This window comes from Heterocephalus glaber, unplaced genomic scaffold (genome assembly GCF_053883595.1).
Source record: "Heterocephalus glaber isolate CG9 unplaced genomic scaffold, H.glaber_assembly_v1.0 deba00001497, whole genome shotgun sequence".
Lineage (NCBI taxonomy): Eukaryota > Metazoa > Chordata > Mammalia > Rodentia > Bathyergidae > Heterocephalus > Heterocephalus glaber.
The window spans coordinates 63,986,258-64,008,295 of NW_028258320.1; the positions used below are offsets into that span (position 1 = coordinate 63,986,258).

A 22,038-nucleotide genomic window follows, 5' to 3' on the forward strand; every position below is an offset into this window, starting at 1 on the left:
TTCCTGCCAGAGTGGAGCAGGACAGTGCCATCACCCCCAAACACATTAGTGCAGAGCTCTACCAAACACAGATTCTAATGGGAACAACTCTCAATCCAAAACTACTTATCTCCAATGGTCACTCAGCCACTCCCTTGACGTAAGCCCATAGCAGTGGTTGTCCGATTTGTGACATTAGTCACACCACTTCCTAGTGTGCTACAGAATTTTCTGTAAGAGGTTGAGCTACAGACACACTGACTCCCACACCTAGACCGGAAGGCTGGAAGAATATTGGACCTGGAAACCCAGAGACACCTGCAGTGACCTTTACAGTGAACTTCTCCCCAACATGAGTCCTCTGCGTCTTTATTTCCTTTGTACTTTGTAGAGGTCTATGTATGGAGTTATTTATCTCATACCCTTCTGAATCAGTGCTTCAAAAAGCCCTGGAAATGTCACAGCTACACCTCTAATTTTAAAACCCATTTGAGAGACATGTGCTATGAGAAGATGACAGCTCAGATGTGAGCTTTTTGTTCCAACCTCAGCTCCTGGAATGACCTATGGGCAGAGCTGGCTTTGAGCGTCTGCTGCGAAACCTCAGGCAGTACTGGATGATTTTTTGTCACAGTGTACAGCCAACACCACGTCTTCCAGGTATGAGGTTTATTATGTTTGACAACCATGAGAACAGAGGAAAGTGGTTACAGCAAACATTTCAGGTGGAGGAATCAGCCGAGCTACACCCACCCCATCTCTGCAGCCTTCTTCCCCCACATCTCTCAGATTGTTCCTGCTGTCCTAACCTTATAACTTCAAAAACGCTGATAGGGAACACTGAGAGTGGCAAGAACGCCATTGGCAAAATGGAACGAGAAGAAGGGAAACTCTGAGAGACAACTGATGAGAAACACACTACAGAAAACCATTTTCCACTGTGTTGTGAAGTCAGGGTGGAAGAATGGGCCGGGGGCTCAGGGTCCATGCGCCCAGGATTCTCATCATACAGGGCCTTCAGTGATCCCCTCCAGAGGCAAGGTGGGCGCATTGTCAGCTGTGGGCATCTCCTCCTTCTTCATTGAGGTCAGCATTCGAAGACTGACATATGGTTTATGACAAGCTGTGTTGGCCAGCGGAGGGTAGTGCTGTCTGTAGCAGATGTACGCAAAAATGAGGCCGATCACTCCACCAACAAAAGAATCTAGGGAGCAAGGAGCAAAATGGGAGAAATGTGTTACTCTTCATTCACATGCGGCCGGTTAAGTTTTCCGGAAAGCACTTTTCCCACCTGCTCCAGGAATTGGCTTGCTTACAGGACACCCTGGAAAACTAAAGGAAAGAAACCACACTGGAAGTGTAAATATCAGTATGTTCTGCAAGCATCCTCCTTTCTAGCACTTAAAAAAAAAAGAGCACTTGGTTCTTCCCTTCATTTCTTTAACTCACATCTGAACATAGCATAAACTATTATTTTCCTGATTTTTAAATTAATTTTATTGGTACATTTTAGGTATACATGTACCATCATTGGAAATTTGCACCTTTACATAATCTCTCTTGGTTCTTGTTTCCCCATTCCTCTGCCCTCCCTTCAACCTCTCATTCCTCCCTAATTTTCCTGATTTTTAAAGTCAATTCTAAACTCTTAAAGAATTCCAGCCACCTCTCTAGCATGCAAATATTCTCAGGGGGTGTGATTTTTGTCTTCCCTAAGCAGTTCCCCACTAGAGTCTTCAGATCTTGTTGGTGGGCCACAAAAACCCAGCGGGTACACTGGTCTCTGCCTGGGGTAAGCAGATTCCTTCAGACAAAGTGAATAAAATATCTGACAGGGTTGGCACATTCAGCAAACTTCTGCAGGGAGATGTCTGATCTCTCCACTAAGATCCAAATATCACAAAGTTGAAGAAGCCACAATAGGCAGATGAGGCAGGAAAGCATGTGTGCAGGCAAGACAGGCCCTCCGACATGGGTCAGCCCCTCACCAAAGAGGGTGTTCGGCTCTTGTGAAGAGACCCCACACAAGTAGCCCACCACAATAGCTCTCGCTGTGTGGGCACTGCCTCTATGGATCATTCTTGCCAAAATATCCTAACACAGTAGAGAAACACCCTTAACCAAAAATCTCTCATTAAGGTTGCTGCTAGGCTAAATTGACATTCTTTGGGGGATTTCTACTAACACATTTATTATCTTGTTGAATCACACAGATTTCATACGGACAAGTAGCATCTGCCCTACTTTCCCCAGTATTGGGCTTTAATCCATGTCCTGATTCTGTAGACTGTGCTGGTCCAGGGTACTATGCTAGGCCATGACAGGTTCATTCCAGGTTTGATGACAGGTGACTCTCAGAGGTCCCAGCTTTGGCAAAGCAGCAGGCCCATGGCTGATGAGTGTGTCCACCTGGGCTCAGGTGAGAGGCAATGGTTTTCCCTAATCGCCAGTGCTCAGGGACCAGCCCATAAAATATGCTAGAGCTTTTTATAGATCAAGGCCTTAGAGTGGCATTATTGTATTGTTTTGTTTTCTTCTCCAACCCCAGGGAACAGCCTCCCAGGGCATTATTTTTATTAGCATCTAAAATGATCTACAATATCTGCATTTAAGCTATTGGCTATCAAACAGACCAAAGAGCAAAGCGTATACCTCACACCACAGGTTACATGAATTCATTCTTTATTTGAGCAGCCACATCATTTAATCATGTTAGCTATGGTTTGAGTCTCTGCTTAAGAACTCATAGAACATAGTGCTTTATATTTTCTTGGGTGAGAAATGTTTTTTTTTAAAGTTCATCAGAAGTTTATTTAAAACACTATGAAAATATGGCCATGCTGAAGAGGTTAGAAATTTAGATGGATGAGTTGAGAAATAGGATGAGGAAGGATCAAAATGCCCCTGGAGTTCTGGAACAGGATGAGAGGGGAACAGTATAACAGTGATGGATACTGCTTTTTAAGTTTTATTTCGACATGCTCTATGGCATAACCTTTAGAAGTAATATATTGTTAAACTGCTATGCCAACTCAATGAGGTGGATATTGAGGACTCCACTTGAAAGCTAAGGAAACTGAAAGTCAGAGAGGTGAAGTGATTCCCCTGACAGGGGCTGAAGCACCTTAGCCTGAGAACACCCCAGCAGGGAAGATCGTGGTTTGGGGGTGAGGATCACCTCAAATACGGTAGCAGGTGACTAGAGGGTTCAAAGGGCAATGAATGGATCTCAGTGTCCATGGAATCCAGATGGTGCTGTCTCCTTACTTAGCACTGGGGTCATTGTTCCAATAGACATGTGTATTGCATGTGGCAGGCATGATGGCCAGGTCTAGGGCACAAAAATGAATGAAGCATACAAGTCCTTTCCTTCCCAGAGTTTACTGACCAGGGTGGGGGGGGGGGCAAGATGGATCCAAATCATAACAGCTTCACAGACAGCTGCAGCTGGGATAGCACCAGGGTGTATGGAGAGCTGGGAGCTGGCCCAGCAGAGTGGCCTGGGCTAATCTGGAGCAGGCACTTCTGCTACGGATGCAACCCACAGGCCAAGACCTGAAGGATGAGGAACCATTAACCAGGGAAAGTAGGGAGGTGGAGCCATGGAGGAATATGCAGTTTTCTAGGCAGTGGGAGGAAAGGGCTTGGCCCATTTGAGAAACTGAAGGTGCCCATCCTTTAATAGAGGGGTGATGTCTCCATTGGACTGAGGGACATAAGGTGACCAGTTGTCTGATGTGGGATGGGGAAGAACATTTCTCACATCCCTCTGTAGCTCTGTTGACCCTCAGCATGGCCCAGACATACACCTGACAGTCTCACTTCTACCCCCTCAATGTTGCACCCCATTTCCAAGCCTGTCTCCCCACACATGGTGTTGTCTAGGTCCCCAGACTGCCTAATTCATATTTGTTTATCCAAATCTCCAAAGAGCTTTTATTCAGTAAGTGTTTGGTGAACTGAGATGAACTGAACGACATTTTTTTTTTTTTGCTTCAATTCTTTTATTGGTACATTTTAGGTATACAATACGTTGACATTTATCATTGGGTGCTTGTACCTGTGCATGATGTATCTTGGTTATTTTTTCCCCATTCCCTGTGAACCCTCCACCCCCTCCACCCTTCCCTATTTACAAAGACTTTGTTTCCATTTTTTTCTTTTCTCATAATTTTTCCTTTCCCTTTTTTCCTTTCCCCTTCCCCTCCCACTTCCCCTACCCCTTTGGAACTTTTCTTCCTATTTCAAATTATTAATTATTCATTTTAATCATTTTAATCCTTATTTACACTTTCAGTTTCTCATATTAGAGGAACTATTCAGTATTTACACGTGTGTCCTATTTATTTCACTTGAGTATCGCCTCAATGTCCATCCATTTAGCTATAAATGTCTCTAATTTCTCATTCTTTGTGGCCGAATAGTACTCCATTTTATTAAAAAAAAAAAACCCTGTATCTTCTTTATCCAGTTTCCAGTTGATGGGCACTTGGGCTATTTCCAAGCTTTAGCTATTACAAACTGTGCCACTGTAAACATGGGTGCACATATATCGCTGTGGTATGATTCTTTTAATTCTTTTGGGAAGATCCCCAGCAGGGGAATAGCTGGGTCAGATGGGACCTCTAGCCCTAGATCTTTGAGGTATCTCCATACTGACTTCCACAGTGGTTGCACCAGCCTGCACTCCCACCAACAATGGAGAAGGGTTCCTTTCTCCCCACACCCCCACCAGCATTTGCTATTGGTTGATTTCTTGATAGCAGCCATTCTTTCTGGGGTGAGGTGGAATCTCAGTGTTTGAACAACATTTACAAGATGCACTACAGAGTCAGTGTCACCGGGCACAAAAGGCCACATATGGCATGGTTCCAATTACATGGAACGTCCTGAGCATGTGTGTGCACATGTGCACACACACACACACACACAGACATAAAGTAGACTAGTAACCAGGAGCTGGGGGATGGGGGAATGTGGAGTGATGCTAATAGGTTTGGGATTCTGGGGAATTGATAAAAATGTTCTGGAATTAGAGAGTGCTGATGCCTGCACAACTCTAAATATATAATAAATTAACTGTATAATTTAAAAGGGACCACAATGAATATAATTAGTGTGTAAATAGCTACTGATATACTACTAACACTGCAAATATCTACTAAGAAAAGCTTTTAAAATGTTCTAAAAATTAAAAAATAAAAAGGGAGAGTTTTATGTTTACAAATTATATTTCAAGGTCAAGGAGGGATGGGAAAAAAAGAAGCAAGATATATCATGCACAGGCACAAATTCCCTATGATGAGTGTTATCATTATGTATATCTAAAATGTACCAATAAATGTTTTGCTTCAAAAGGAAATAAAGCACATGCACACAAAAAAGGCAAACTATACTTCAACGAAGCTGTTCTTTATTTGAAAAAAAAAGAGAAACCAACAACAGACGGACTCCAATGATAGTGGGAAAAGTAACTTTGAATCAGGAAACCTGGTAATTGAATCGTCATGTATAAAGTGGTCACAAACTTTTCCCCTTCTCATGAGGTCTAAGTACCAGAAAAGACCTCACAAGGCTGAGCATACCAAGATGCCAGGCTATGTTCACCAGCTTGAGCCCAAACAAGGAGAAAGGCTTCTGAAGATATGCTGTCATTTTCCCGAGAGGAGTACATCCCTTACTGTCACCATGGCAACATCCGACATCACTAAGCTGCCTTGACAGGAGATCTTGTATGCTTTGGGCTCCATAACCCAAGATACAAGGGCAAAATTCAGCTCTGGAAAACTCAATGATTCCAATGATTTTTGTTGCTGTTGCTATTTTTATTCTTTCTAGTGATTCTACTACTAGTGAGGTTTTCCTGTTTTTGTGACTGAGTTTCTACAGAAGAACTCATGTAGCCTGGAAAATGCATGACCTACCTGGTATACTGTAGGCGGAAGGGCAGGAGCCATGACTGTATTACTCAGTAAGACAGCTTTGCACACACAAAGAGGCATGAAGGAACAAATGAGTAAATGAATATTTAAAGTGTATTTTAAAAATTTACTTTAAATGGAAAGAACTTTCAAAGAATAATGCTTATTATATTGAAACCATTGTAAATAAAAATAAAACTAGTAAAAAAGAAACATAATTTAGTCAAAATCATCCATCCATTCACTCATTCATTCAGCACATATTTATTGAGCACTGTGATGAGTTGAATTGTTTCCTTTCAAAAGGAATACTGCAATTCTAATCCCTTGTAATTCAGAATGTGGCCTCAGTAGGAAATAAGGTCATTTCAGAAGTAATCTATTTAAAATAAGCTCATTAGTTTGGGCCCTGATCCAATATGACTGTATCTTTAAAAAAAGGCAAATCTGGACCCAGAGCAGACACACACAAGAGAGAAGATGATGTGAAGAGACATGGAGAAGACCATGCAGGGCAGAGGCAGAGACTCGGTCTATGCTGCGAAAGCCAACAATATCCGGGGCTACCAAGAGCTGCAAGAACTCAGGAAGGCTTCTTCCCCTACAGGTTTCATAGAGAGGATGGCCCTGAAGGTTTTTGATATACCATGTGCCATGCCAGCAAAAGACACCCAAATCTCTGCCTAAGTGGAGAGCATATTCTTAGGGGACAGAAAATGATGCAAAACTATTTGTTTACTTATTTAGCTGCTTCCATGTACTACTGGAGACAAATGAAGTAATTGAGCACCTAAGATATTTACTATCTGATCCTTTGCAAAGTCTGCCTACCCACATCCCTGTCCTGGACTTTAGGAAAGGACAGTAATCCATGCATACTCATTGCTTAGTTTGTCAGAAGGTGGTATGAGCAAGGGGAGAGAGTTCAGATGTGAAGGATGAGCTGCAATTTAAATCAAGTGATCATCAAAAGACCCAGGTGAACTGTAAGCCAAGATTAGGAGAGGGAAAGGGAAGAAGCCACACTCACATCTGGCAAAAGGGCATCCCAGGCACAAGAATGAGACAGTGTAAAGGGCCTGGACTGTTCAAGAAGTAGCAAGAAACCTAGAGGTTGGGGACACACAAGCAGGGAGGGCAGAGGGGCAAGCTCTCGCAGGCCACTGCAGGACATGGGCTGTGGTGGTAAATGAACAGAGCCACACCAGAAGATTCTGGCAAGGGTCACACATGCAAACTCAATCCTAAAGGCTCACTCTGGGTGCAGTGTAAGGGACAGCGAGGAAGGAGGGAGACCGGCTGGAAGGCAGCTGCACTACTCCTGTCAATGGAACAGGATCATCATACGAGGGAGGGATGTGAAGTTGGATTCTGGAAATATTTCAAATAGGAAAAGAAAAAGAAAACTACAGGCAGCAAAGAAGAGATTCCTCAAGTAAAGTGAAGCCTGGTTGTCCGTGAGACAAGCCCAACCAAGGTCTTTCTTCCCAGGAAAATAAGCAGCAAGCTAATCTGGTAGGAGGAGGCAGAAGTCCTGACTGAGAAAGGCCCTCCTGAGGCCCAAGTTCCCCTCTAGGGTGCTCTGATCAGGCAGAGGTGACCAGGGGCTCCAGGCTACTCACATCACCCTGAGGAGAGCCGTGGATACTGATGCAGAAGTGGGTGGACTCCATGGGCAGACAAGGCTTAGAGGTTTCCAGAGAGGAGTCAGGCAGCCGACGACAAAAATGATTGCAGGTCCTCACCATAAACTTGGAACCAAGGAGAGGAAGGGAGGGAGATGCATGGTGGTTTTGCTCTACCCAAGGCTGGTGGGTTTTTGATGGAAACCATAATACAGTTCCAAGAGCTCCTTTTCAAGTCAAATCAGAGTAAACCTCGAGATTGCTTCCAACAACTGACAACTCGGGGAAGGCCTGATTAAGAGAGTGCCCCTCAGCTCGGGGCAGGGGTGGGGGTGGGAGGGAGAGGTGGGCACTGCAGAATGCCATCAGGCTTTGATGAAAGGGTCTTTCCATAGGGAAAGAGCCTCTGCCTGGCTGTTTTGAAGCTGGGAGTCTTGCGGCACATACCGACAGTCCAACACAGTGTCTGCCTCTCCAAACACATCTGCAGGGTTGAAAATCAACTGAAGTCTGGTAACTACATGTAAGTTTATTTTTATTTCAAGTCATGCCTCACAGCCCAGTCAGAGAAGCCAGGTAAACCCAAAGGTGGGCATTTTGAAAATCACTCAGACAAACAGCACCGTCTGAGGCTGACTTGAAAGGTTTCCAAGTTCAGTCTGAGTGGGAATGAATGAATGTTTCTTCCCTCTGACTTGTTTTTCTGGATTACGTTCAGAGGAACATGCTCTTTCTCATAATGAAACACCCCACAGGCACCTAGGCTGCTCAAAATGACCTATGATTACCGAAATTTGTGTTGCTTAAATGGTTCCATCTAAACCTGAATTCCCACAAGAGGAGCAAGGATCTAGGAGCAAAGACCTGGGGTGAGGTCTCAATATATGACCAGCAGTGAAGCAAAAATGTTCCTGCCTCTCCAAGCTGTGATCCTCCCCTGGCCATAAACCATAAACACACACACAGACACAGACACACATACACACACACACACACACACACACACGTGAAAACACACTGGTTTAACGATATTGTCTGCACTCTCTCTACATTTACATTCTTTAACACAGGAATTCCACAAGTCTTAGCTCTCAAGACATCCCGTTAATCACGAAGATGAGCCCCTTTGCAAGGCACAAGGCTTTGAGCTAGCATCCCCTATGAAGCTCTCCAGTTTCCAGTTGACCAAAAAGTCAAGGTGTTACAGACTTGGAGAACATCAGCCACACAGAGATTTAGTCTTGATCTACCCATTCTGTTTCTGAGGAAATGTTGCTAAAATGCTTCCCTCCCTACACTTGTGCCCCTCTATTTTTCTCCCATAAAACAGCAGACTTGTATATTTGGAGTGGACTGGAAAGATAGAAACAACAGAAATAACCAAAGACTGACACAGCAAGCCATTTGAGATTACGGACTATTTATTAGATATGAATATGTAATAGAGTAATCAGAGGCATTTCCACATTAGGCAGTTGCTTAAATTAAAATTGAAATGGAGTTATAAAATCTCATAATACTAACGCTGTTAACAAAGTCTATAACAAGAGAGACTAAGGTTTTGTTGACATCTGTGGTGCTCCATGTGGATTTTCATCAGGATTGATGATCCCTGCCCACCGTCAGTAGGCAGCTCAGTCCACTGATGAAAAACCATAATCTCAATCAGGTGCCCTGCCTCAGACCTCCACCTACACAGTTGTTGAAAATCTTGCTGTCCATTCCATTGCTGAGCTGGAAACACTGAAGACCTCTTTGATCTCTCCCATAATAACACCAGGTTGAATTAATAAAATTTCCTATCTTCAAAACATTGTTGCTTCTTAAAAAGTAACAAAGGATAGAAAGATGGAACTGAAGTATGATGTAGATCAGGGTCTCTCAATCTTGGGAGTACTGACATTGGGGCTGGATAACTCTGTCAGAGGAGAGATTGACTTGTGTATTGTAGGGTATCTGGTCCCTTAGCCTCCAGCCCTCTACCCATTAAATGCCAGTAGCACCATCCCCCAAAAGATGTCTCTAGACATTGCTAAATGTCCCTCGGAGTACAGTGAAACTCTTCACTCCTCAGTTGAGGACAACTGGAGAAGGCAGCAATAGTGATGAAGGGGAACTTAGAAAGAATGAACCTGATGCAGAGCCCATTAAAAAATCCAAGGAAAGGCATGTTCCTCACCTGGCTGATTTCAGGGATACAAGTCAAAAAGATATGGCAGAATTGAGCTGATGTCTGAGCCCTAGCAATGACCTGTACTGTCTGATCCATGTTTAGTTTGGGCTACAGAAGTCTCCCATGACACAGTTTGGGCTTCTCCTCCAAACATGGCCCTTAGCATCACTGGACATCCTTCTCTCACTTTGCTTTTCCCACCGAATATTTATAGTCTCTCTCTGCTGCTCAGTCTATTTCTGTGCCTGCCAGATAGAAAGGTTGTGAGGTCTTATTGTCATGGGCCTTGGGTTCACCAGCTGCATTATGAATCTACCAGTTCCTAAAGCCAAGAGCTGGAATTCTGCATTCTTTCACCATGGCCACATTCCTCCGCCACAGAGGCAATGAATGACAAATAGTCCAGGGGTAGAGGAAGTTCAGAAGAGGCCAACCTTATGTCTTAGATTTTTAGTGCAAAGTCACTATGCAAAAGCTTTTACCTACCTGTGAGATAAAGGGAAAAAAATCTATTCAATTCTGAAACTTTTAATCGCTCCCCAAATCCAAAGTGGTTGAATAAAACTGAAAACCCACTATTCACAGCTTACAAACAGATCATGTTGCAAAAATATATCTGCTACCAACTCCGTTATTTGAGAAATACAACTTGTCCTTCCTTAGAGACAATGTGCTAAGCAACAGTGATGCCAATTTGCATTTATACAGGCATGTTTAATTACAAAATACATTTGGGTCCATTATTTCAATCAGCCTATGAAACTGTTCCATGAAATATTCAGGGATTATGGTTCCTGTGCTCAAAGAAGAAAATGTTGTTCACAGGAATACATGGGAAAAAATTCATACAAGACCGTTTGGCCCCTACTATTCTTCATGGGGAAATGTCCTGAACATATGGGCAACAATGAGCCTGTGGGAAAATATTCCCGGTTTCAAAGGTGCAGTGGGTATAGGCCCTTGTTGCTGTTGGCTCAGTGACTCCCTCCCTCTCTCTTCCCTCACCCCTACAATGTGGCTCCATAGCATCTAAAACTTCATCTGAGTCATTGGGAAAACTAAAGAACAACGAAGGGCTCAGGCCACATCCCTGTGGTCCACTCCTGACCATCCAGCAGGCCTCAGTTCTTGATCAGCACTTGATGGCTGTTGCATCCACTCACCCAAACCGTTTCAGCATCTCTTCCCCACACCCTGCAGCAAAGCTGCGCTGGAGACACCTGATATCTAGGGCAGGAGCCCCAGGAGGGTGGAGAGCACACCCAATGCTGAGAAGGATTAAGAGAACCTGGAGCCGTGGTGGGAGAAACATGAATCCCCCAGAGAAGACAGGGGGGAAGGTGGCCCCCACTTGGTGTTCCCTTCACCCTTAATCTTAGTTTCCTGCCTCCCTACCACTGAATGAGCCCCCAGAGCAGGTGAGAAGGGGGCAGTCCAAGGCAGCTCACTGCAGAGACAGGAAAAGCCAGGAGGGAAACAACACCTGGAGGAAGCAGGACAAAAGGTAAAGGAGGAAGAGGCTTGGGCCACACACTGATTGTGGAAGGCCATTTATCCAAGCAAACAAATGCTCATTCATTTGTTCAAAGTAAACACTCACAGAGGAGCTCTTTACCTATGCTTCTCAGACTGCAACGGAAAGGTTATGCTTGCTTGTTAAAAAGTAAAGTGGGAAGCTCTCCTGCAACCATCCCATAGTCCTAGGGCAGAGAAGCTGAGCCAGTCCCAGCACCCAGAAGGAAGCTCCCCCACCGCCATCCCAAGTTCCTAGGGCAGGGAAGCTGAGCCACGTGGGCACCAGAAGCACACACCCCCCCACCCATGGAAATGAGAAGACATGTAAATAAGCCTCAAAAACAGACTTCTGGATCACCTACAGCAACCCCAAAGGGAAACCAGATGGAACAATCTGATACTCAACCACCTGGACTCTCTGAACTGGCAACAAAAGAGGATCTGGGAAAAATGAAATCAGAAATAATTACTCAGATAACAGCAAAGATTGTGCTCATGGTGCAAGACATGATTAATAAATCTAGAGAGGACACAGATAAAAAAAAGAGGATCTGAGAAGCATGATGGAATCCCAACATAGGAAACAAATGGAATCCATAAAACAGATACAAACAGATTTCCAAGAGATTAAAAACTCCATCAAAAGTCTGCACAGCAGAATGAACCAATGTGAGGATAGAATTTCAGATACAGAAGATAAGATTGCAGTTAGTGACCAGGAAAAGAAAAATTGCTTTAAAATTGTAAGGGAAATCAATCCAGCAGCTGCTAGACGATGCAAAGAAGAATAACATAAGGCTGATTGGAGTCAATGAAGAAAGAGGAGAGAGTGCAGATGACATAAAAAATCTCTTCACAGAAGTGATGGCAGAAAACTTCCCAAGCAGGGGAAAAGAACTTGACATAGAGATAACTGAGGCATATAGAGCTCCAAAGAGCCTTGATCAAAAAAAATCTACACATAGGCATATAATAGTTAGGATTCCAGAAATCCAACAGAAGAACAAAACTCTACAAGCAGTGAGAGAAAAGAAACAAATCACATACAAAGGAAAGCCCATCAGAATCACAGCAGACTTCTCAATGCAAACCCTCAAGGCAAGAAGAGCTTGGAGTGATGTATTTCAAGCCCTAAAGGAAAACAGCCTCCAACCCAGATGGATGTACCCTGCAAAACTATCTTTCAAAATTGATGGAGAAATAAGATACTTTCATGATAAAGAGCACCTCAGGAACTTCATGAATATCAAACTGGCACTCCAAAAAATTTTAGACAATACCCTAGGAAAAGACAATGAGGATCCCAACCCCAGGAAACTCAGCAGAATGAATCCACTGGGTGTGACAAATTAAACACAAAGGGGGAGAATCCAACAAAAAGGAAAAGTCATGACAAGCCTTTTAAAACTTTTAACTTCATCTCCCTAATGAGTGTATAATTCAATCTCGTTACTGTACTGATTAGTATTTTTCTGATTCTATAGTTGCAAACCTTTCCTTGTGCTATACTGGCTATTTATCATCTTCTTATGTCTACTTTTTAATTGGGTTGTCTATTAATGAGCTGTAAGAGTTCTTTATATATTCTGGTCATAGGTTATATGCATTGTAAATATGGTCTGTTTAAGGACTACTTTTCATTTTAATGATGTCATTTAACGTTCTAAATTTTGATGGAATCCCATTTATCAATTTTTTTTCTTTTATACATCATGTTTTTTGTATCCTAGGTAGTTCTTGCCTACCCTGAATTCATAAACATTTTCCCTTATAATTTCTTCTTAAAATTTTATACTTTTAGGCTTTCATATTTAGGTTCATAGATCCCTTCAAGTTATTTTCATGTATGGAAATAAAGGGTTGAGGTTAATTTTTTATATATGGATACCAGGTGTTCTAGTGCCGTTTGCTGAAAACACTATCTCTTCCTCGGCTCTTGAATTAAGTTTATATTCTATAAAATGCTAATGTTAAATAATCTTTCAAAACTCAGTGGACCATATATGTGTGGTTCTATTTCGAGATTGTCTTTTAGTCAAATGATCTATATGTCTTCCCTTACACTAACACTGCCTTGATTACTGTAGCTTTAGAAGAAGTCTTAAAATTAGGTACTAAACGTCTTCCAACACTGTTTTTTTATTTGTTTGTTTTTTGTTTGTTGTTTTTTGTTTAACTTCTAGGTCCTTTGTACTCCTACATAACTTTTAAGTTTCAATATCCAATTCTTCATTTATAGCAAGTATACATAGACCTGAATGTTTATATATACCTTGTGTTTTCTAATCCTGCTAAATTCAAATACAAGTTCTAGGGGCTCCTAGAGATTTCTTAGTATTTTCTCTGTAGATGATCATTTCATCTACATATAAAGATGTTGCTTCTACCTTGCCAATCCTATCCTAATTGTGTCATTTTATTGCCAGACTATTTTGGTTAGGCCTAGGTTTCAAAGTTTAATGGACAGATAAAGAGTAAGCATATCTGCCCTTGTTCCCCACCTTAAGGAGAAAGCACTGTATCCTCTCTGTTCATATAAGGTGTTCTCACTGGAAGTATGTAGTACATGTCTTTAATCTGTTGAGAAGGTTCTGTTCTACATCTAGTCTCCTAATAGCTTTTACCATGAATAACTGTGGAATTTAGTCCAATACTTTTTCTCCAACTAGTGACAGGATCATATGGCTTTTTCCTTTCCTCTGTTAAAATGATGTCTTTTGGGGGTGGATCTTCCAATGCTGAACCAACACTGCCATCCCTATAACAAAACCACTTTCTACATACTGCCAGATCTGACTTCTTTGTTTTTGTTTTTTTCGGTACTGGGAATGGAACTTGGGTCCTTGTGCTTGCACAGCAGGCGGCGAAACCACTGAGCTAAATCCCCGGCCCTGCCAGATCTGACTTCTAATAGTTTGTTTTGTTAAACAAATTTCTATCTATGTTCATACTTTTTTCTTCTATTATCTTTATCCAGTTTTAGGATTAGCACAATGTTGAGTTCCTAAAATGAAGGGAGAAGTGTTCCTTCTTTTTTCTGCTTTGTTTGATATAATTTATCAGTTAAAATGTATATGAGCCTGCTGTTGTCACATATGTCGTTTTTCAAGCTAGGAATGTACTTTCTTTAATAGGTGCTATTCAAATTTTATATTTCCTTCAGAGTTAGTTTCATTAATTTGTCTTCCAAGGTACTTCTTAGAAGGTGTCAAATTTATTTCAAAAAAGATTTTTGTAATATGCTTTCTATATCCTTTTAAATTCTGTAAAATCTGTGGTACTGTCTCCTGGATATTGATATTGTAATTTAAAAAATGTATAACTGATATTGTGTAATAGGAAGAAAGGTCTAAAGGAGCAGGGGAAGTGGGAGGGGCAGGGGAAAGGAAAAAAGGGAAAAGAAAAAATATGAGAAAAGGAAAAAAATGGAAACAAAGTCTTTGCAAATAGGGAAGGGTGGAGGGGGTGAAGGGAGGGCAGGGGAATGGGGAAAATAATAAGAACCAAGATACTCATGTAATGGTACAAGATCCCAATGATGAATATAACTGTATTTTATACCTAAAATGTACCAATAAACTTAATGGGGACCAAAAAAAAGAGTAAAGTGGGCCAGAGATTTAGCTCAGTGGTTCCACCGCCTGCCTCCTCGAACATGCAAGGTCCGGCATTCCATCCCTGGTGCCAATAAATAAATAAATAAATAAATAAATAATTTAAAAAGTAAAGTTGCCACATTCCCCCATCTGAGAGTCCAATTCCTAACTCAGGATGACCTGATCAAGATGATCTGAAGATTGCCCTTTGGAAATACTGTCCTAGATCCTGCTTCCCTGGAGGGCACATTTCCTGTGGGCGGCACCTCTGTCTGTTCCCTGTTTTCTGTGGTAGGTGGTGGTTGTCTTCCAGGCAGACTGTAAGCTGCAGTTTATCTGCAGAGGGACACGGCAGGCTTTAGTTAACATTCCAGGAACAAGTCCCTCGTTTGTTTTGTGTGATTTAGATTTCTAACAAACATCACTGGACTGATAGCTAGAGGTAAGCCTCGTTCCAACCTTGTAGCTACCACTTAAAACATTGCTGGAATCAGTCCCTGGCTGGGCACATGCTTGACCTTGTACATTCGATTTGATATGAAAAAATAGCCCAAAAAACCCCCCAAAACACTTAGCACCAAGTCTAAAGATTGAAGTAAGTGATCCAGGAGGAAAATTACATTTGGGTCTGAGGCCCTGGGTAATTTTACACAGAAGGCCTTACATCCTGGCAGGACTCAAGCAAAATCTCCTTGAGCACACAAGAAGAGAAGGAAGAGCTCCAACTCTTTCCCAGGAAGGGCAGCAGGCAAGCTAGAACTCACTGGGGCAGGAATGTGTGCTTCAAACCTTATCTGTTCAATGTTCTGCCAATGGGAACTCAGTCCTCCCCATCTTGGTGCATGTCTACATCTAACCCTGGAGAGGAGGGCTGACCATAGTAAGGACTGGGCAGGCCCTGGGCAGGGACTCACCTTGCCAGTGGTGCTTGTAGTCACACATGCGGGACAGGGCGATCATCATGGCGCAGTACAGGGGCAAGATGGCAGCACAGAGCCGCCAGCTCTTCCCACGCCCACTCTCCGTGAAGCAGTGCAGCTTCCCCGCCAAGTAGAATGTCGTAAAACCGAGTCCCGAAAAGGCAACTGCCGAAGAGAAACAGCAGGCATTACTCTAGCTGTTGGTAAGTGGCAGGCGAGGCAGGAGGTAGTGTGGGAGATATCCTGGTTTTAGGCTTACAACAGACAGGATGCCTCTGGCTCTTCTAGACTACAAGAACATCCTGGTCTCACTGGATTTCTTCAATACCCTGACATGAGCCTTAAAAATATGCTCCTGCCCTTATCACATTTCTTTGACAGCTGACATGAGCCCAAAGGGCATGTGCTCTAACTGCTTTAGAGTAAAAGGGGGTAACCCCACAGCCATTATAATACTATCGTATTGCAGTTCTGATTTCTCTGGTGGGCTTTGGCAACCCTACTGATTCTGTCTAGGTCCAGATAAAGTCAAAATCTCTCCCTCCCAATGTGAAAGTATAGACTTTCAGTTAATTGGACCAAACATATTAGTGTCCACCCCTGACCACTTCCCAAATTCTAGAAAAACAAAAGACAAGCCAACACTAAAGCTCACTGGAGTTGCCATCTCTGGATCTGTCCACCCTTTTCTCTGGAGGGAGATCTTTTCTTACTGACAGTTGTCACGCCTCAGCTCTGCCTGTATAAAACTCCCAAGTGTGCTTTAATCTCCCATCTAAAACAGATGGGGTACTCTGAGTCAAATTCACTCCCACTCCCACTCCCACTCTGAGGAGTACACCTTCCTTTAATAAATCTCTACCTTTCTTACTTCTTGTATGTGTGTCCTGCTCAATTCTTTGGGATACTATGTATCATATTATATAGACAAGTAAGCCACAATAAGCTTTCGATCCAGTCATTTGTGGCAACATAAATGAAACTTGAGGACACCATATTATGTGAAATAAGCATGACACAGAAAGACAAATGCTGTGTATTCTCACTCATATGTAGAAGCTAAAAGGTGATCTCAAAGAAGAGAGTAGAATAGTGATCAGCAGAAGCTAGGAAGAGTGGGGAGAGGGGACAGAGAAAGCTCTGATGACAGCACTAAATTACAGTTAGCTAGGAGGAACTAATTCTAATGTTCTATAGCACTACAGTAGACTATAATTACATAGTCTGAAACAATTTATTATATATTTCAAATGAACCTGAGGTACCCAGTTTCCCAAGATAAAGAAATGATAAATGTTTGAAGAGATAGAAATGTAAATTACCCTGATTTGACCATTACATATTGTATACAGCTATTAAGTTGCCATACTGTACCCAATAAATATATAAAACATACATGACAACTAAAAATGAATTAACACAAAAAAAACCCCACAGTTGTAGCTCAGTGAGATGAAAGGTGGGTCTCTGAAGGCTTAGAACAATGGTCCTCCATCCTGGTTAGACATAGAGCCACCTTCAGTACTTGGCAAGCTTTAAAAGTCACTGGTAGCCACATCCCATTGCCAGACATTGTGTCTGTCATGGTTGGGAGTAATCCCTGGCATCATACACATGCCCATAGATCCATGTGGTTGGTGCATGGGTACTGCAAGTCCCCAAGTAATTCTAAGGCTGCCATGAGTAAGCTTAGAGAGTCTTTTGAAGTGAAGTGCTATAAGTCCTTACTTTCTCTGGATGCCATGCTGATCAAAACTTTCCTCTTGACCAGAAAATACTACTGTGGGAGCAGTGCTCCTAGGTAACCCACCCCAACAGTGACTTGGTAAAATAGGTCTTCCATATACTCTGTCAGAACACCAACCACTGTTAACAGACTGCCTAAATCCTGAGCCCCAGCCTGAGCATCCTGCAGGAGCTCGGTACAAAGGCAGACTCTCAGGGCCACTGCAGACCTACTAATTAGATACTTCACAATATCCCACAAGGAATCAGTGTGCACACTGCAGTCTTATAAGCCCTGTCCTAAAAGCATTCGTTATCTTTATAAGAGATCTCTAAAAGTCCATCTTAAGGAAATAATATAAACTATGGTGGAAATTTGGAAATTCTTCTGCTTAAAGTTCTTTATAAATATGGAAAACTGAAAGTGATCAGTACAGAGGCATAAATAAGCTAACTGTAACATTCCCTTTCAATGGGCTGTGATGCAACCATAAAAATTCAGATTACACAAAAATATCCCCAATATTTAAGAAACGATGTTCAATGAAAGAAGCAGGCCTCTATAGTATAGACCACTTGTAGGCAATCTATGGCATGCATGCTGTGGTGGGCTAATGGTTATCAGTGAAAGCTCTACAAGTTTTGCTATCACTTGTATAAACCATAGGTTCAAAATATTCACGGTTATGACACATAATAATGAATAACCTGCAGATTTTTCAAATTATGTCTGAAAATAATATATTTTCTTAATGAGATCTTGGTTATGAACATAAGCATACCAAAGTAGAACATTTTTAGCAACCGAAGTAAACAAGATTACACTGGAGTCCTCCCTTTTTAAATAAAATATTAAACCAGGGCTTCCCAGGTATAAAAAAGAAGCAAAAATAAGGAAGTGCAAATAGGAGTGTTTGATTAGCACTTTAATAACAAACCAGTGCAGACATATATTTATTGAGTATGTATTGTGCTTAAAGTAAGAGCATGTGAATCCTTGCGTTGCTCAACTCTGTTCTAAAACAGAGGGTATTAAGTGATTTACATGGTTTTCCAAAGTGACCCCATTTGGCCACCATCCTAGCAAGTGCAATGGTTTCATAATACTCATCCACATCCACTTTTCTTTGTTCCTTCAGTTCATTTATATTCTCCAGTGAGATATTAGAGTGGGAGAGGCAGGCTGGACAGTTGGCTTTGATTTCTGCTGACCTCATCCTAAGCTCTTACAGGAGGAGTAATAGGCTTTATTCAAATCATATGGCTTAGCAAGTCTACTTGCCTAATTCCACTAAGTGTGGGAGCAGAAAAGAACTGCCCTGGGGCTTTGATGGGTTATGGATAAAAGTCTCCAAGATTGGAATCAGAAGAGAGGCAGCCAGCCCTGGGTGTTGCCAATTTGGCATCTCTCAGAAAAACAAACAGACTTTTTTTAAAAAGGCAATAAATTAAGTGGTTGTTGAGTAAGAATTTGTATGTGCTCCCATAGAAAAAGAACCTAGGGACTTTAAGACAGACAAGCCATCAACTCAAGCTAACTATACCACCTGTACCTCTGGGACCTTCAGGAAAAATGGGGACGAGCAAGGGATGCCTGGCTCAGGTGAACACCCCAGCCTCCGCCTGACCCTGGATGCCCCAGCAACTCCATCTGGACAGCTCCTGGACCACAGGCTTTGCCTCATTCTTTGGAGTATGAGTAAAAGATCTTTCCCACTGTGGGAGCCAGTACTGCACCACAGCCCCTCCAGAGTGTTGACTTAGCCTTGATTTCGCAAAGGAAGGATTTGCAGGCATTTTTAAAGGCTGAGGGCAACAGCCTAGAGCCTGCAGGCATCCACACCACAGCCAGTCTGACACCTGCTACTGGGTCTTCGGACAATATTTCTAAGCATCACTGCATGCCCTTACTTTTCTAGGTGACAGGATGAACTTCCAATTTCATGCTAACCCTTATGCTTGTCACTTTTTCTCTGACACTTATACAGTTATTGAACTGTATTAATGTCCTTTGACAAAGGACTTCTGAGGCAATTCCTTCTGGCCTGGGAGGCACGCCTGAGCTACAAGGAGCTCTGCTCCTTTGCATTCCTGTTTTTGCAGTAACCACCAGAGTCACAACTAGAGTCTACCAAGCCAAACTGATTTAACATGATTCTTTCTGTAGATAAGGGTTTGTAACCAGGTCCACCACACACCCCACTCTGAGATGCTGGGACTCTCAACCATGAAGGCTTAGATTCAAATTCAACTAGGAGAACAAGAAAAAGGAAGGTAATCAAACCCAACTTTTCCAATTTGAACTACCCAACATCTCATTCTCTTCTCAAAGAACATGTGGATTTGAGAAACTGAGGTGAGAAGTGGAGCTATGAAGTCTTTTATCCTAGCATGGAACAAATTAGATATCCATTCCAAGTGAGTGTCTATCCCTCCCTTTATATGCAGGCCTATCTTCTGGAAAGACAAAGAAGCAAAACTGAGAATTCAGATAGGTCACTGCACATTTTGGAAAACAGCGATTACAAGATAGGGAAAATGTATTCATATCTTGATAACATTACCAACAAAAGAAATAAGAGCAGAAAACTCCCAAGCCAGAGGAGTGAGAGATACCAAGAATCTGCTTGTTCTAGGAAGCAAACTTGTTCACTGGTGTTCCAGAGTTTGCAATACACATGTGCACACATCCCCACACTCATTGCAAGAAGGAAGACGAGCCCTTTTGCTAGTAATGGGAGGGACGCAGCCACAGTGATCTGTGGGAAAAACACATGCAGTTGCTTTCAGAGACTGTTGTGAGTTTTCTTGGCTGGAAGCAGCTGATTGTAAATATTTATATGTGGATCTCACAATGCAAAGCAAAGATTCTCTCAATTAGGAAGAACATTAAAGGTAATAGTTTCCCACCCTGATCTGGCAGTTGAAATGCTCACTTGCTCTTTTCAGTGAGAGCAGATAAGCAGAGGACCACGGTCCACGGAGCTGGCCCAGGAGCTGATGTCCAGTGTGTCTGTGAATAGGACTACTCACTCTGGTGACACTGAGAAGCAATCACTGGTTCACTTTTCTCAGCCACCAAATGAATTAGCCCTGATATTCATTCTCTCTCTCTCTCTCTCTCTCTCTCTCTCTCTCTCTCTCTCTCTGTCTGTCTCTTCCTGAGTTCTTCCTACAGGAATGATCTCAGAATCTTCCTCAGTTTCTGAATAAACAGGACCCCTGCTGTTCATTAGGGACCGAAAGCTACCTCTCAGACTACAAACTAGACCTAGACACAAGCAACAAGACAAGTTGCTCTGAGTTCTTAGATAAATTAAAGTTTTAAGAAGAGAAGTAACACGAAACTCTAAGAGACTAAGGGATGGAGATGGAGCAGTGCTTCAATGAATGAGAAAGGAAAGAAAGAGGAAACTGTGCCCAGTTCAGCAGGCACCAGGGACACTCTATCAGCAGGAGGACAGCCAGGCCATCCGATGCTAGGTGCCTTCCATCTGTCAGTGCTGCACTTGCAGCTCTCTTGATCTTGTCTCTGCATCCTCAGAACAACACTATGACACAGTCACAGGTCATTAATGAGAAACAGAAGCTCGGAAAGCACTAATTATTTATCTAATTTTAATGCTGCTCTTCAGAAACCATGAATCATTATTAAAAGTAAAAATCATGTGTTCTTATATCATTGCACTTGCAGCACTCCTAAACACCTATTTGCTTTGATGTCCAGGAAATGTGTGCCTATCAGGGTCACCAATGAAGTCCTAGGACCCAAGACCCTGGCAAAAGAAGGCATCCAAACATGGTACCCAAATGAATATATAGGTGGCAGAGACTATTCATTCTACATACATAGTTGAGCCCTATTAAGTACTCTAGCAACAAGCTAAGGTCCTTGGGGACAGAAGGACATATATAATCCTGAAAGGTCATATCTTTTGCCCTCCCTTTTTGAGCAGGGTAATATCTGAACAGGCTGAGCCAGCTAAAATTTGCATCTCATGCAATTGGTTGCACAGCCTTATTTAAGAATGAGCAATGGGGAAAAGGAAAAGGAACCAAACAGCTCATAATTAGTCTGAAAGCAAATGTCAGAGGCAGGAAATACAGAGAAAAGCAGACTGTAGACTCCTTGTGGAACCTCAGTTTGCATCTTCAAAGAGGGTTTTGTTCTGGAAAAAAAAACCCAACTCAACTGCAAAGCATAAAGAATCAAAAGAAAAACAAGAGGGAGGAAGCTGACTGGGGTAAGAAAGTGGCCATACTTTTGTCAACTCTGGAGGCTCAGATCTTGGGTTACAGGCAGGGACAAGGAGGGGCAGTGTCAGCAGAGGAGAATTAAGGATTTTTAAATGACAGCAGCCACCGTGGCTTCTCCGATCCACCCCACATTGCTTGATCAAAAACACTTATCAGGAATGATAAATGTTTCTCCTCCTAGAGAGAGCTAGGAACAATTACAAAGATGGGAAGTGGTTTTGCATCTCAGAGCATCCTAATCTACAGAAGGTCTAATCCTCAGGACAACTTCCCCTTTTTTCCAGGCTTGATGATATGCCACAATGAACTGAAACATAAATATAAAAA

At 42.4% G+C, this 22,038-nt stretch overlaps 1 protein-coding gene across 9 annotated transcripts in view; it reads right to left on the reverse strand.

The window, feature by feature from the left end:
• Positions 1 to 633: 633 nt before the first annotated feature.
• The window catches only part of Plpp4 (phospholipid phosphatase 4), a 126,148-nt gene continuing 104,743 nt past the window's right edge, over positions 634 to 22,038 (reverse strand). For 7 of the 9 annotated variants that reach the window (XM_021253332.2, XM_087185217.1, XM_087185215.1 and 4 more), the window contains 2 exons: positions 15,724 to 15,894; positions 634 to 1,183 (listed from right to left, as the gene is read on the reverse strand). In XM_021253332.2, coding sequence (XP_021108991.1) covers positions 984 to 1,183; positions 15,724 to 15,894 — 371 coding nt within the window. In that variant the 3' untranslated portion in view covers positions 634 to 983. Of the gene's footprint in view, positions 1,184 to 4,210; positions 15,146 to 15,723; positions 15,895 to 22,038 lie in introns of those variants that run through there. The other 2 variants (XM_087185212.1, XM_087185214.1) reach the window with 2 other exon arrangements.